The sequence below is a fragment of the Orycteropus afer genome, unplaced genomic scaffold (genome assembly GCF_000298275.1).
Source record: "Orycteropus afer afer isolate SDZICR_OR568_19922 unplaced genomic scaffold, OryAfe1.0 scaffold00142, whole genome shotgun sequence".
Taxonomy (NCBI): domain Eukaryota; kingdom Metazoa; phylum Chordata; class Mammalia; order Tubulidentata; family Orycteropodidae; genus Orycteropus; species Orycteropus afer.
Window position 1 is genome coordinate 4,188,139 of NW_006921729.1, and position 13,812 is coordinate 4,201,950.

The window sequence follows — 13,812 nt, forward strand, 5'->3', positions numbered from 1 at the left end:
AACTATTAAATTCTAGGGAACTCTGGTGGGGTAGTACCTAAGGCACTTGACTGCTAACCAGAAGGCTGGTGGTTCAAACCCACCAGCCACTCCTCGGAAGGAAGGTTGGGCAACCTACTTCCGTAGTGATACTGCCTCAGAAACCCAAGGAGGTGTCACTATGAGTCAGGGCTGACTCAATAGCACATAACAACAACAACAACATTAAATTCTAGGAAAGGCAAAACTGATCTAAAGTGACAAAAAGCTGATCAGTATTTATGAAGGGTAGGGATTGGGGGCAAAGGATTGTCTACAACAAGGGACAATGGAACTTTCTGGGGTGTTTGAAATGTTCTATATGTTGACTGTGGGCGTTTCTATCACATAAACTTCAATAGATGGCCTCTTGTTATTTATTCACTTTATTATTCAATAGATTCCTGAAATATTAAAGCAATAAATAGGCTAAATTAGAAAAATTATGACAACATAAAAGGGAATATATATAAAAAAATAGAAGTGGTAAGCTTAAAAAATTAACTTGTACATATTAAAAGCCAATTTAAAATGACAGCCTAAAAGTTAATGTTTTAAATATACAAAGAACTCACCAACTGATCAGGAAAGAAAAACAGTAAGGCTGATAAAGGGGCAAAGATGTGTATACATAATTAACAAATGATAAGCATCAAAAATATCCAACTCACTTAGAAATGAAGGAAATGCAAATATTTTAAGCCAGTAACTTAGTGAAGAAAAAAAAAATAATGGTGGCAAGATTGTGATATGACTGGTTATTAGAATATACTGCTGACAGAAGAGTAAATTGGTACAGATTTTTTGAAAAATAATTTTTCAATATATGTGTCTTAAAAGCATCAAAATGTTTATCCTTTTTGACCTAGCAAACCCATTCCTAAGACTCTTTCCTAATAAAATAATATTTTAAAAAATATAGTTTTATGCAAAAAGAGGCTTATTGCAATGCTATTTATAATTGTAAAACACCAATGTAAATTATGGTTTATTCACCTAAGAAAATATATAGTCATCAAAATGAATTCCTATAAAGCCTATGTAAGCACAAAGAAAATCACTTAAAAGGTAGACATAATATGGTATATGTATATTACAAATGTAATTCTAAGAGGCCTTTAAAGATTGTAAAAAATATACACAAAAATAAAACTGGTTGTGCCAGCATTTGTGTTGGGGAATTGGGCTTATGAGTGACTTTTCTTTCTCATTATATCTAAATTTTTTAATGTAATGTTAATTCTTCAGGTATATTTATTTGAAATGTAGGTCAGGTGAGTCAAAAAATAAAAAAAAAGAAAGAAAGAAAAGAAAAGAAAAACACTTACTCAGCAGTGTTAGCATCTGTATTATTGCTGTCCTTACCAGAGGCGGTGGCCATGAAAACACAGTTGACAGTAACTGTGCAGATGATAAACATGCTAAACAATGTGACTGGTGTCCGTTAAGGCAGATACACTGCAGGATGGCAAGTGTCATTAGTGACTATAATGGAGACCATGTATGTCCTCCCAGGTCCCTGTCTCATAGCTGCATCACCCCCTAACTGGGTATGATGGTTGAGAACATCTCCAACAGTTCCTTCTTTGGAGAACTGTTCTCAGCTGAATGGGAACCACTTCACCCAGAGAGCTAGACACCCCCGTCCATATGTCTGACTGACTTAGACTTATGAAAAACTGGCTCCTTATGCCAAGCATACTTCTGAGACAACTCTGTGGTACAATTCATGCCCCAGAGCTCCTTGGGGATCAGGCTGCAGCATATTCCAGCTATCTTTGCGTGGTTCCTACTTTTGTCCTTGCTTTCCTCTAGTTCCTTCTCCAAAGAGCATTTCCCCACTACATAACATGAATGAAAATCTCCATCTCAGGCTCTGCTTCTAGGGAACCCAACCTACATATCTATTCATGACCACTCTCCTCAATATTTCATTATCTCTACCAATCTATATATTTTTAACTTCCCATGTCTAAAACTGCCTAGTCCCCAACCCCTTGTACACATCAGAAATGCTTAACAATTCCTACCTGTCTTTATCTTTTAAGACTGAAGTTGCAAACTCCAATGTCTTCAAGAATCTGGCAAGTAATATAAATGGGTGAAATGGACTGACATTGAGCAACAGAGAGTGATAGAGACATGGTGAAACAGAGCTTGCATGACCCCATTGAAGGAGGCAGTGGTTTCTCAATACACACACTTGCCATAAAGGAATGCAAGCCTAGGCTTGTCAGAGGTTCCTTTTTTTTTTTTTTTTCTTTTTCAAGAAAAGCTAGAAATCTGGACTTTTATCAGTTGGAAACTATTTTCAAAAAGTGTTTTAAAGATGTATAGGTCCAATACAATGTATCTACCAGCCAAATATGATTCACTGGCTACCAGTTTACAACCTGTGTTTGTGCCTAAACTTAGATGTCTCTTTCTCCAAGAAGAGTGTGTGGGTGGTGCAGTTAACCCACACTTAGCTGTTAACCTAAAGGTTGGCAATTCGAGTCCACCCAGAGGAACATCAAAAGAAAGGTGATCTAATTCCTAAAAATCAGCATTGAAAATCCTTTGGAGCACAGTTCAACTCTGCCACACATTGGGTCACCATGAATCAGAATTGACTTGATGGCAACTGTTTGGTTTCTCCAAGAAGCCAAACTTGATGCCTTCAAAGTACAGTCGTACCTCTCCACTTTATCAATCTCACTAGCAAAACTGCCTATATTTTGATCTGTCTCTTTATGAATCCATAGGATCCAAGAGCTGGGGCTATACATTATTCATTCATACTTGTATCCCCAGTACCTAGCACAGAGCCTGACATGAAGCAGTGGACACACAATCAGTGTTTGTTGAAAGAATAAGCTTTTGGTTTCATTCAGTAAACATGCTAACACCTACTAGTCTCCTCTTTTGAGAGGAGTTGGACCTGCTTTCAGGGATAACAGCAGGTGGTGAAGGAGACAGACATGTAAAAAATTTTAAAAAGGACAATTGTAATACACATATTGCATTGCCTCGTGGCAACCACGGAGGCAGGGAGGTGGGCGAGGCATGGAGAAGAGCATAAAGACAGTGATCTTGAGATGGAAGGGGAGCATGGAAGAATGAATAGTGGGTTCCCACGCATACAGGAACATGGGGCAAAAGAAGGTGGCAGGAGCATTCCAGACAGAGGAAACAAATGAACAATGACACAGAGGTACAAGAGATCACTCAATTGGAGAATCATAAACAACTCAGTATTCCTGGAGTGTAAAGTGAGAGAAAAGGGTCTAGAGAAGGAGTGGGCAGGCAACAGATTGATCATCCATTTATTCATTCATTCCACACATTCAACAAGTACTGATTGGACATAATCATAGAAAGGCCCAGTGCATAGTCCTTACCCTCAAACAGTTTTGGTGGGGGAAAGGGAGACATACGGACTACTGCAAGGCTGGATGGGAAGAGAAGAACTGGCAGTAAAGGCAGGAGGCTCTGGGAGCTCATGGGAATGCAGAACACTCAGCTATAACCTAGCGTAGGGCAGCCCAGGCTGGGGTCACAGCCAAGAACAGGGCAGTGCCCAGACTCCAAATCAAACCTCATCGGAAGCTTTTTTATTAGTTAATAACATCTCTATAAAATAAAGCTGTTTCTTTGTGCCAGCTTGGTGGTAACTCTCTCATTTGGGCCATGAATTTCCTAGACCAACTATCAGGGTCCTGTGCTATGCTCAAAGGGGGTTCAGATCCTTTAAAGGAAGAAACTCAAAAGAGAGAGAGAGACTGTTGTTTTTGTCATACAACTCGACCCATGGAGTTTCTTGGTGGTGCAGACCCTGCTGTAAAAGCAGGTCAAAGGATGCAAATTGGATTTTGCAAGATGATACCAGAGTTCTTGGATAAATGAGACAACTCCCCACCTGGTAAGAGCGCAGGGCTCACTGTAATTAGGCACTCCTTCAATTCTGAACTTCTGTCCCAGGGTAGACCTATCTGCTCTCCAAGAATGACGTCAGAAGCAGCAGCATCCAGAACTCCCCATTGCCCTGAGATGTCCTCAGCCTGAGAGCCCAGGCAAGCCCACACCTGTGGCACTGAGTGTCTGACTACCTTCCCCATCATTTCTTTGCCCTCTGGCTAGCAGATCTGAGCCTCTTCCCCAGCTCTGCAGATTCCCTCTCCTCCAGGTCCAGGACCCTGCTCATCAGCCTGGCTGAGTTCTGTGACAAAGCACTTGGCCACTCCTGCCTCCCCCCGGGGGCTTATGCACTGTTCATGTGGTCTCAACTTAGTAAAAGGATATGAGTGGACCGACAGTCTTATGGCTAAACTTCTGATCGAATTGAAAGGTCCAAAAATGAATAAGGCACGCTTGGCACTGAAGCGGTAGATGGTTTTCTTTTTGTTCAACACCATGAACGTCTGAAAAAAAATACACAAACATAAGAGAAATTACATTCAATGACAAAACACTATCATGAGTACATTTAGAGAAAACTCAGTGAACATGAACTGAGGTGTGGCTTGGCTTATAACTACAGTTTCTTCTTGGAGAGCTGTTATTCTGAAGCTTGGGTTACTTTCTGATCATCCCATGCTGTTCCTTTGGAGGCCAATCAATCTCCCATGAAGTTGATTCACTCAGGGTCCCAAGATAAATGTTGATCTGTGGACTCTTCACCCCATGGGATGTTCTGGAGGCACTAGAGATGGAGAGCATGGGTCCCTGCAAACACATTAAGCAAACCCTTAACTTTGCTCTGCATCCTTCACGGTATATATCTGTGGAGACAAGGACTAGAAGAGAATTTTAAAATATGGAGGTAGGATTGAACATTCACATTCAGCAGATTATTTTAAATAATTTTTATTACAATGAAATCTTAGTAATGAATCTTAGCATAGTCAAGGCCCACAGAATCCATATTGTTACACCTCAGGTCTGAGCAGGTCCACATAGGAAGAGTCTGCCAGTAGATTCTAACCTTGAGAATCTTCAAGGAAGATACACCACCAAGGTTCCCAGAGTTGCTACCCTGTTCTCCCCATGAACATAGGGGCAACTCTGCCCAGCGGTTCCCATCTAGTGGAGAAGAGAGATACTGCCCTACAGAAGGCGTTTGGAAATGGGTATGGGTGTTTTTGTTTGTCACAATGACTAAGGACTCTATTGGTTTTTAGTGGGTAGGTCCAGGGATACCAAACACAAGACAGATCTACAAAATGATTCACTGTCCCACCCAAAGTGCCCAGCTGTGCTCCACTGAGGAGCCTGAACCTGTGCTTGTTTCCTCCTAGTATGTCTTCCTGGTTTCTGAGAATGAAGCATCTCCCAGACAACAACCCACTACTCACAGGCTTCTAACATAGGCCTTCCTCTTTCCATTAAACTCTAAGCTGGTCCCCTTATCTGTCCCCTGGACTGTCAGTTACAAAAGCCTTCACAGATGGAGGGTCATTCTTCAATCTCCCATCTCACACTACTTTCAGATTCGCAAGAAGTGCTGCTTGACCATGTAATCCAGCATGTTCTTAGAAAGAAAAGACAGGCCTTATCACCCAGGACTGGAGACAGCAGAGTAGGCACTGCCTTAGTTGAGACACCAGACTCTCAGCCACTGCCAACCAGTGGCTGGAGTGAGTTGCTAAACCAACTATCTGGTGGCCAAGTGACTGAAGAGAAAAGTGTGGACTAGGATATCTTCCTTTTTTTCCCAACAAAATGAAATGGGCCTTAAATTCTTTAAAAGCTAGAGTCTGAGAGCCCAAGACCCACTTTGTGGATTCTGTGCCCTTCCTTTGGGAAGGAACAATTTTAGGGTAGAGAACAAACATACCAGATTAATAGGTGGCATGATCTGGCTCTACTTCTGTGCCCTTAGATTTTGATATTTTATTAATGTCTCTTCTGATTGCTTTAAATATTTTAACTAATGGCGTATTTAACTACACTTGCCAGGGCTTTAATGATTGAAATGATAGTAGCAGCTCAGACTGCCTGCTTGCTGACACATCTTCATTCCTTCTCCCTGTATCTATCTCTAAAATGGCAGCTTATAAAAAAAAAGGGGGAGTGGCCTGTCACTGTGACTGTGGAAAGAGCCCTTGAGTTTGAGACCCAGCTCCACCATTGGCTGGCACAGCCACTTTTCCGGTTCAGCTTGTTTCCTCATCTGTAAAGCAGAGTATTAGTGACAATCACACACATACCACATGACTACTGAGAACACCAGCCAGGTGAGATCATGGGTGTGGAAGCTCAAAACCATTATCATGTTTTCTGACTTAAAAGGAGGGCCCAGGCTGAGCAGAGATGGTCTTAGAAAGAACATCCACCCAGGCTGTGCTGTTAGGACCAACTGCAGCACATCAAGCTGCTGCTTGACTCAGTAAGTATCCCAGTCTACCTTGAGGCAGAGTTAAGCTTCCAGCAGTTAACTCACCTCCAACAACCATACCTCCAAGAAGCCCCTGGAGTTCTGGGGCATAAGGAGAAGGAAAAATACTGGAATATTTCTGTTCCCTCATCTCTTTTCCCTGTATTTGTCCTTCCCAAGTATATCCTGTTGTTGTTGTTGTTGTTATATCCTACTTTCCTCTATAAACAGGGTTCCCATTTGGACCGTTTTCCCTAAATCTGTCCCAATTTAGGGAATTCTGGTGGCATAGTACCTAAGGCACTTGACTGCTAACCAAAAGGCTGGCTGTTCAAACCCACCAGCCACTCCTCAGAAGGAAGATTTGGTGATCTACTTCCGTAGTAATACTGCCTTGGAAACCCAAGGGGGGCTTGCTATGAGTTGGGGATGACTTGACGGCACATAACAACAACAACAACAACAACAACAATCCCAATTTAAGAACATGCAAGCCAGACAATCTTTCTCTGAGAGGTCAGTTTTTTGTGGGCACCAGGAAAGAATGCTCTTAGCATCTCATACTTTTTAAGACCTCCCACACGCCTCCCAGCTTTTTCCCTCCTTGACCTGATAATGACAGCAAGGTCTTCTGAGATAGGCTAGTCTGCAGAGGACTGTCTGCACAGCTCTAGGCTTTCAAGCAGCCACCAGAGGAGCCCAGAGCTTGTACTTTCTCACTCAGTGGCCCCTTTAAGAAACTTTTACTAAGATTTTCTTATAAAAATTATATTCAGGTAGCTATAAGAGCAAGCCCCAGGGGATTTATATATAATCTGCATGTGCCCACCTAGCTACCATTTTAATAGTCTTCGTTTATTGATTGAGCTCTTGCTATATGTTAAGTGTTGGTCTATGACTTTGACTTTCATTATCTCATTTGGTAGCCTAGAGAGGCTAGCGTCCAAGAATTTTTCAAGGTAAAATCTTGTTGCTGAAATAAGCATGCCTAGACAGTGACATTAATCCTGTACACTGGTATAGTGTTTTAAAACTTATAGTTTCCTATGCTATACAGAAAACAAGTATTATTCCCATTTTACAGATAAAGAAGGTGAAGATTAATGAAGTAACTTACCCGAAGTCATAAGGTCAACCACCTGAAATGGTCTACACCCCAACTTTTCTAACTTTAGTCCAGTTCTCTTTCCAAACATCATTTTGTGTTTCCTCTTTTTGCTTTCTACACTTTCTGCTGCTCTTACTCCTCATCTCCTTCCCCAAGATATGCATTACAGAGAGAAAAAATAGTGGCTGAAAACTGAAAAGGACTGTGAAGGCAGATAGGGTATGATAGCAAAGAAGAAGAAGGGAGTGATATTTGGAGAACCTTGTAACGTTAATTACAACTAGATGGTCAGAGCACCACAGCCTTCCCACAGGAGTACCTTATGATTTCTGTAGTAGGGATCCAAGTCTTCCAGGGGCTTCGCTATGAGCTCATGGGGAATGTCACCATAGAGCTTGGGCAACTTCCTGGAGACCTTTAGGTCAAGCTGAGGTCGAAGCTCGGGTTCCATGGCTGTTTTATCTTTAGACTTCTTTTTTTCCTTTTGGATAGCAATTCGCTTATTGATTGCTGCCAGAGAGTCAGGGGTGAAGGGGCGGAAATTCCGCACATCTGGGAAGATCACCGAGTAGAACTTGTCGTCCATCTTCAACTTCAGGACAGAAACAGACAGCAGCTCCTGGAGGTAGAAATAATATAGTCTTCCCGGGGACCATCAAAAGAAGGCGCCATAGGAGTCTACGAGAGTCAAAAGGGGGCTTGGAAGCTCACTAGGTGAGGGGCAAGTCAGAGGTGAACACCATTGTGGAGACAGCAAGAACTTTGGGTATAGTCAAGACAAAAGCAGGGCATTATTCCTAGGGGACATGGGAATAAGTGGGAAGTTGAGTTAAGGAACAAGTTGGCATGGGAAGCCCTCTCTCTAAATCTGACACCCAGGTAGCAACCAAGACAATAAGGCTGAATCAGCTAAACTACTGAAGTAGAGCTTGCAGATAGCAGACAAGTGGCCACAGTGTGAACAGGAGGGGAAAGAATAGGGAATTGAGTGGCCAGAGCAGTGGGTTGCAGAATCTAGACAATAAATGTGTGAATCTTTGTCAAGGCAGGGTTCACATTCACCAGCAGAAGATCACACACATGCTCTAACAGTGCATGGGAAACACTTCACTCACACAGAGAAGAGACAGAGCACAATCAGCTTCACTGGTAGGCACTAGTCTCCCGTGGCCAATAGGCTCATCCTACATATGGCCTGTGCAGGGCAGACCTTCTATGTTCACTCTTCTTATGCCATAATATAGATCCTGTCAGCTTCTCACCAGGAAAAGACATAGAAGTAGGCTTGGCCAGGTGCCATATGGTACCTATGCATGTGCTAGAGATAGAGAAAGTTACTGTGTGCCCAGAACAGGGGAAAGGGTCTCTGATAAAGAGAAGTAACTGAGAGAGAAAGAATGACTCAATTCCCAGTCTCCTCATCAGAGAATGTTCTGGGTTTAAAGCCCTTACTTAGGCAGCCTAGAATGGGAGGCATAGAGGCAGGCCATTCTCCCAATCATCTTTTCTCACATATGGTCAGCAAAATTCTTAAAATATATTGGAATCAAAACAAAAGAGCCATAAATACAAGCACAGAAATTTATACTACCACCTATGATCTCATGTCAACCCTCTGATTTCTGGAATGCAAATGTGGCAGAAGTGAAACTTCAAGAAAGCAGAAAGGATTTGCCAAAGCTTGTAGGGTCACTCTCCTATGGGATAATAACTCTCTTGGCCTCTGTCCCTGAAAGCCCCTTCTGCAAGGACTATCTCAACAGTCCCAGAGTTAAAGCTAACCAATTGCCATCAAGTCAACTCTGACTCATGATAAGCCCATGTGGATCACAGTATAACTGTGCTCCTTAGGGTTTTCAATGACTGAGTTTTTGGAAGTAGATTGCCAACTATTCCTTCGGAGGTGCCTCTGGTTGGACTCAAACCTCCATCTTTTCAGTTAACAAACAAACGTGTTAACTGTTTGTACCACCCAGGAGCTAGAGGTATTTCTTCACTCAGACAGCAGCTGGCTGCTGAGGCTGAGAAGCCCCAGGTTGACAAGGAAAAAGGCACAGTCCCGATATTATCAAACCATACGGCAGGCCATTAACTTAAGTCCAGTCTAAGTCCCAAAGTCGGCACAGCATAGCAGACTGCTGAGCAACAACACAGCTACATGCAGGGTCCAAGCATGCCATAGGCTAGAGACCATTCTCAAAGCTTCTCCTTATATACAGGAAGCAGACCACATACCCAAAGGCAGCTACTCAGCTGCTCACAGTAGATTCTACCATAGAGTTGATTACCAGTCTCATCATGGGGAATACTACATCCAGCTGCCCAGCCACTCAACCAGGCCCAGCCAAGTTGACACACAAACATAACCACCATATTTATTATCATTGTTATAATCATTGTAGGGGAGTAACCCTATCAGGGTTTCCCCCCCACACCCCCAAAGATTCTTCTGACTTTGGTAAGAATGGATAGGCTTAGGGCAAGGGAGTGAAGGAGGTGGGGAGATTAGAAAGGAAAGATGAGATTGGAAACTATTGCAGCAAATCAAACCACTGACATGACCTAGTGGAGTGGATGGAGCAAGTGGATGGCTATGTGAACTACTTAACAAATAACCTTGACAAGTAATTAATTGCAAGGAAGGTATTTGAGGGACAGTGCAGAGACAAGGTTTCTGGCTTGGGCAGTGGGGTCAACAGAGGTGACACTCACTGAGTTAGAGAATACTAGAGAAGCTTTGCAGCGAGAAATTTAAGATGCTAGAGTTCAAGCTCCTTGTGGAACCTGCCAATGAAGAGAACCAGGAGGAACTTGAACATAGGGAAATTCCAATTTACACACATTTAGCTCTGAAAAACAGTACGTACAAAAAATATATATATAGTTAAAACTTCTCTTAACAATCCCTCAGAAGGCATCATCTGGAGACTAGTATCCCCAATCATTGCTCAACCAGTTGAATACAGGGAGCTTTTCTTTTAGTTCCAGAAGAGTGCCAGAAATCTTTCTTCTGTTAAGCCTCAAACAAAGCACTCAGATTGCATCTAAGGGCCACAAGAAAGGCAACATGTGCATCTACAAACTTGCACAGTGTGATACAATGCCTGTACCATAACACCCATGTTGTTGTTAATTGCCTTTGAGTTGACTATGACACATGGAGACTATATTACAGAGGAGAACTATGCCATAGGGTTTTCTTGGCTGTAATATTAATGAAAGCAGATTGCCAGGCTTTTGTTCTGAGGTGCCACTGCATGGGTTTGACCCTCAGCATTCTGGTTAGCAACCAAGAGCAAACCATTTATGCAGACGACATAACTTTGCCTGCTGAAAGTGAAGATGACTTGAAGCACTTACTGATGAAGATTAAAGACATCTGCAAAATGGATTACACCTCATCAAAAAGAAAAGGAAAATCCTCACAACTGGACCGATAAGCAGCATCATGATGAATGGAGAAAGGATTGAAGTTGTCAAAGATTTCATATTACTTGGTTCCACAATCAACACCACTGGAAGCAGCAGTCAAGACATCAGATGACATATTGCACTGGGCAAATGTGCTGCAAAAGACCTCTTCAAAGTGGTGAAGAGCAAAGATGTCTCTTTGAAGACTAAAGTGTGCCTAACCCGAGCCATGGTATTTTCAATCACCTCATATGCCTGTGAAAGCCAGACAACGAATAAGGAAGACCGAAGAAGAGTTGATGCTTTTGAGTTGTGGTATTGGTGAAGAATACTGAAAGTACCATGGACTACCAGAAGAACTAACAAATCTGTCCTAGAAGAAGTACAGCCAGGATGCTCCTTGGAAGCAAGAATGGCTAGACTTCATCACACCTACTTTGGTCATATTGTCAGAAGGGACCATTCCCTGGAGAAGGATATCATGCTTGGTAAAGTGGAGGGTCAGTGAAAAAGGGGAAGGTCCTCAATGAGATGGATTGACACAGTGGCTGCAATGATGGGCTCATGTATAGCAGGGATTGTGATGCTGGCACAGGACTAAGCAGTGTTTCTTTCTGTTGTACATGGGGTTGCCATGAATCAGAGCCAACTCGATGGCACCTAACAACAAGAACAACAAGGATCTGTGTCAACTGAAACCAAATGGAAGACCATAAATTTACTGCATTCCTTCCCACCATCATTCAGGTCAGGGTCTTTTTTTGTTTTAACTTTATTGTGGTGAAGCTATACATAACCAAACATGGTATCTCAAGAATTTCTACTTGCACAGTTCAGTAACATTAATTACATTCTTTAGATTGTGCCACCATGCCTGCTATCCTTTTTCAGGTCAGGCTCTTTATTGAAAGAACTGGATGATGGCATTGCCCAAAGTATTTAAATCATCCCTCCCTCTCACTCTCTGTCTTTCTTTCTTCTATTGCTCTTCCCTCTCTCATAAACATACACAACTAAATTTGTATTAATAAAAAGTATATGTAATGAGATTCTATTATAGATTATGAAAACCAAAAAACCAAACCCACTGCCATTGAGTCTATTTCAACTCATAGCAACCCCCATTGGATTTCTAAGGCTGTAAGTCTTTACAGAAGTAGATTTCCTCATCTTCCTTCTGCAGAGCAGCTGGTGGGTTTCAACCACTGACCTTTTGGTTAGCAGCCAAGTGCTTGAACCTCTGAATAACCAGGACTCCTTTTAGAACAGTAGCTACAAAATTATTATATTATAATGTTTTTCTATTAATTTTTAATTTTAACAGTCCTATAGGAGCTCTGAGGGAGCTCTGGTAGCATAGTGCCTAAAGCACTTAACTGCTAACCAGAAGGTTGGCGGTTCAAACCCACCAGCCACTCCTCAGAAGGAAGGCTGAGCAATCTACTTCCGTAGTGATACTGCCTCGGCAACCCAAGGGGGGTTTGCTATGAGTTGGGGCCGACTCAACAGCACATAACAACAACATAGGAGCTCTGGTAGCATAGTGCCTAAGGCACTTGACTGCTAATCAGAAGGCTGGCGGTTCAAACCCACCAGCCACTCCTTGGAAGGAAGGTTGGGCAATCTACTTCCATAGTGATACCGCTTCAGAAACCCAAGGAGGGATTGCTTTGAGTCAGGTCCTACTCAACGGCACATAATAGCAACAACATAGATGAAACAGAACACAATGCAAATGTTATAAAATTTTATTGGAAGGTGGAGTTGGCATGGGAAGGTAGCATGAACCTCAAGAGAACCAATATCCTCATCTTAAACACTGCAGAGTCAATACATTCTATACAAAGTTGATGGACCAAACAATTCAAGTGTAAGTTTAGTCTTGAAATTATACAGGTAATCAAGTAAAAAACCAAATTATAACAAACACTGGGAGAAGCTCAGAAGAGGAGAGGGGTTACTGTCAGGGAGCTAAATTCTTCCTCTCACCTAGGAATAATTCAATAACTTCTACTGCAATCCACTGCCGTCAAGTAGATTTGAACTCACAGTGACCCTATAGGACAGAATACAACTGCCCCTCTAGAGTTTCCAAGCCTGTACTCTTCATAGGAGCAGACTGCCACAACTTTCTCCAGCAGAGCAGCTGATGGATTTGAACTACCAACATTTTAGTTAATAGCCCAGCACTTTAACCACTGTGCCACCAAGGCTAACTTTGACTTAGACGTGATAAATCCAGAAATAGATGTACCAAAACCTAAAGGGAGACTTCTGGTAAGATGGAGGAATAGGCAGACAAGTGACACAGACCCTCTTCAACAAAGAAAAGAAAAACCGATTGACAGAGATACAGAAGATAATCCTGGAGCCCTGAGCTTTGAAAGGAACTATATAGAAATAGATTAGGCACCAACTACTGGAAAAACCTGAACAAAAACAGTGAGTACAGAGACAGTCAGAGCTGCAGACTGTCAGCTATGCTGATGGGACCAACAGCCTGAATATTTCCAAGTGGTGTGGGGACCTGAGAATTGACCTAAAGAACAGCCCTGGTCACCAAAGACTGCAGGGATGACTGTGCTGGTGGCCTATGACTAGGAAGGGAAACAGAAAGGAGGGAGGCAACCTGAGCTGATGGCTTTCCACTGTCCAGAGGGCACAGCCAGTTTGATTGTTTACATGCGGCAGCCATATTGGATATTTAAAGTGACCAAGGGCACAGTCATTTTTTTTTTTTTAATTGTGATTTGGGGGAAGGTTTACAGAGCAAATTTACTTTCCATACAGTAGTTCACATATACTTTGTCTCATGACATTGACCACAGTTTACCACAATGCAACAGCTCCCCTCCCACTTTCTCCCAATAGTTATTACCTCTTCCCTGTGTCCATCCCTCCATGCACTCCTGCCCCCTGA

The 13,812-nt window shown here is 42.4% G+C and overlaps 1 protein-coding gene across 1 annotated transcript in view; it reads right to left on the bottom strand.

The window, feature by feature from the left end:
• SCN11A (sodium voltage-gated channel alpha subunit 11) overlaps nt 1-8,067 on the bottom strand; it is a 141,026-nt gene extending 132,959 nt beyond the window's left edge. The window contains exons 1-3 of the mRNA XM_007945722.2: nt 7,801-8,067; nt 4,300-4,418; nt 1,347-1,448 (exon numbers count right to left, since the gene is read on the bottom strand). Coding sequence (XP_007943913.2) covers nt 1,347-1,448; nt 4,300-4,418; nt 7,801-8,067 — 488 coding nt within the window. The remainder of the gene's footprint in view (nt 1-1,346; nt 1,449-4,299; nt 4,419-7,800) is intronic.
• Between the last annotated feature and the right edge of the window lie 5,745 nt (nt 8,068-13,812).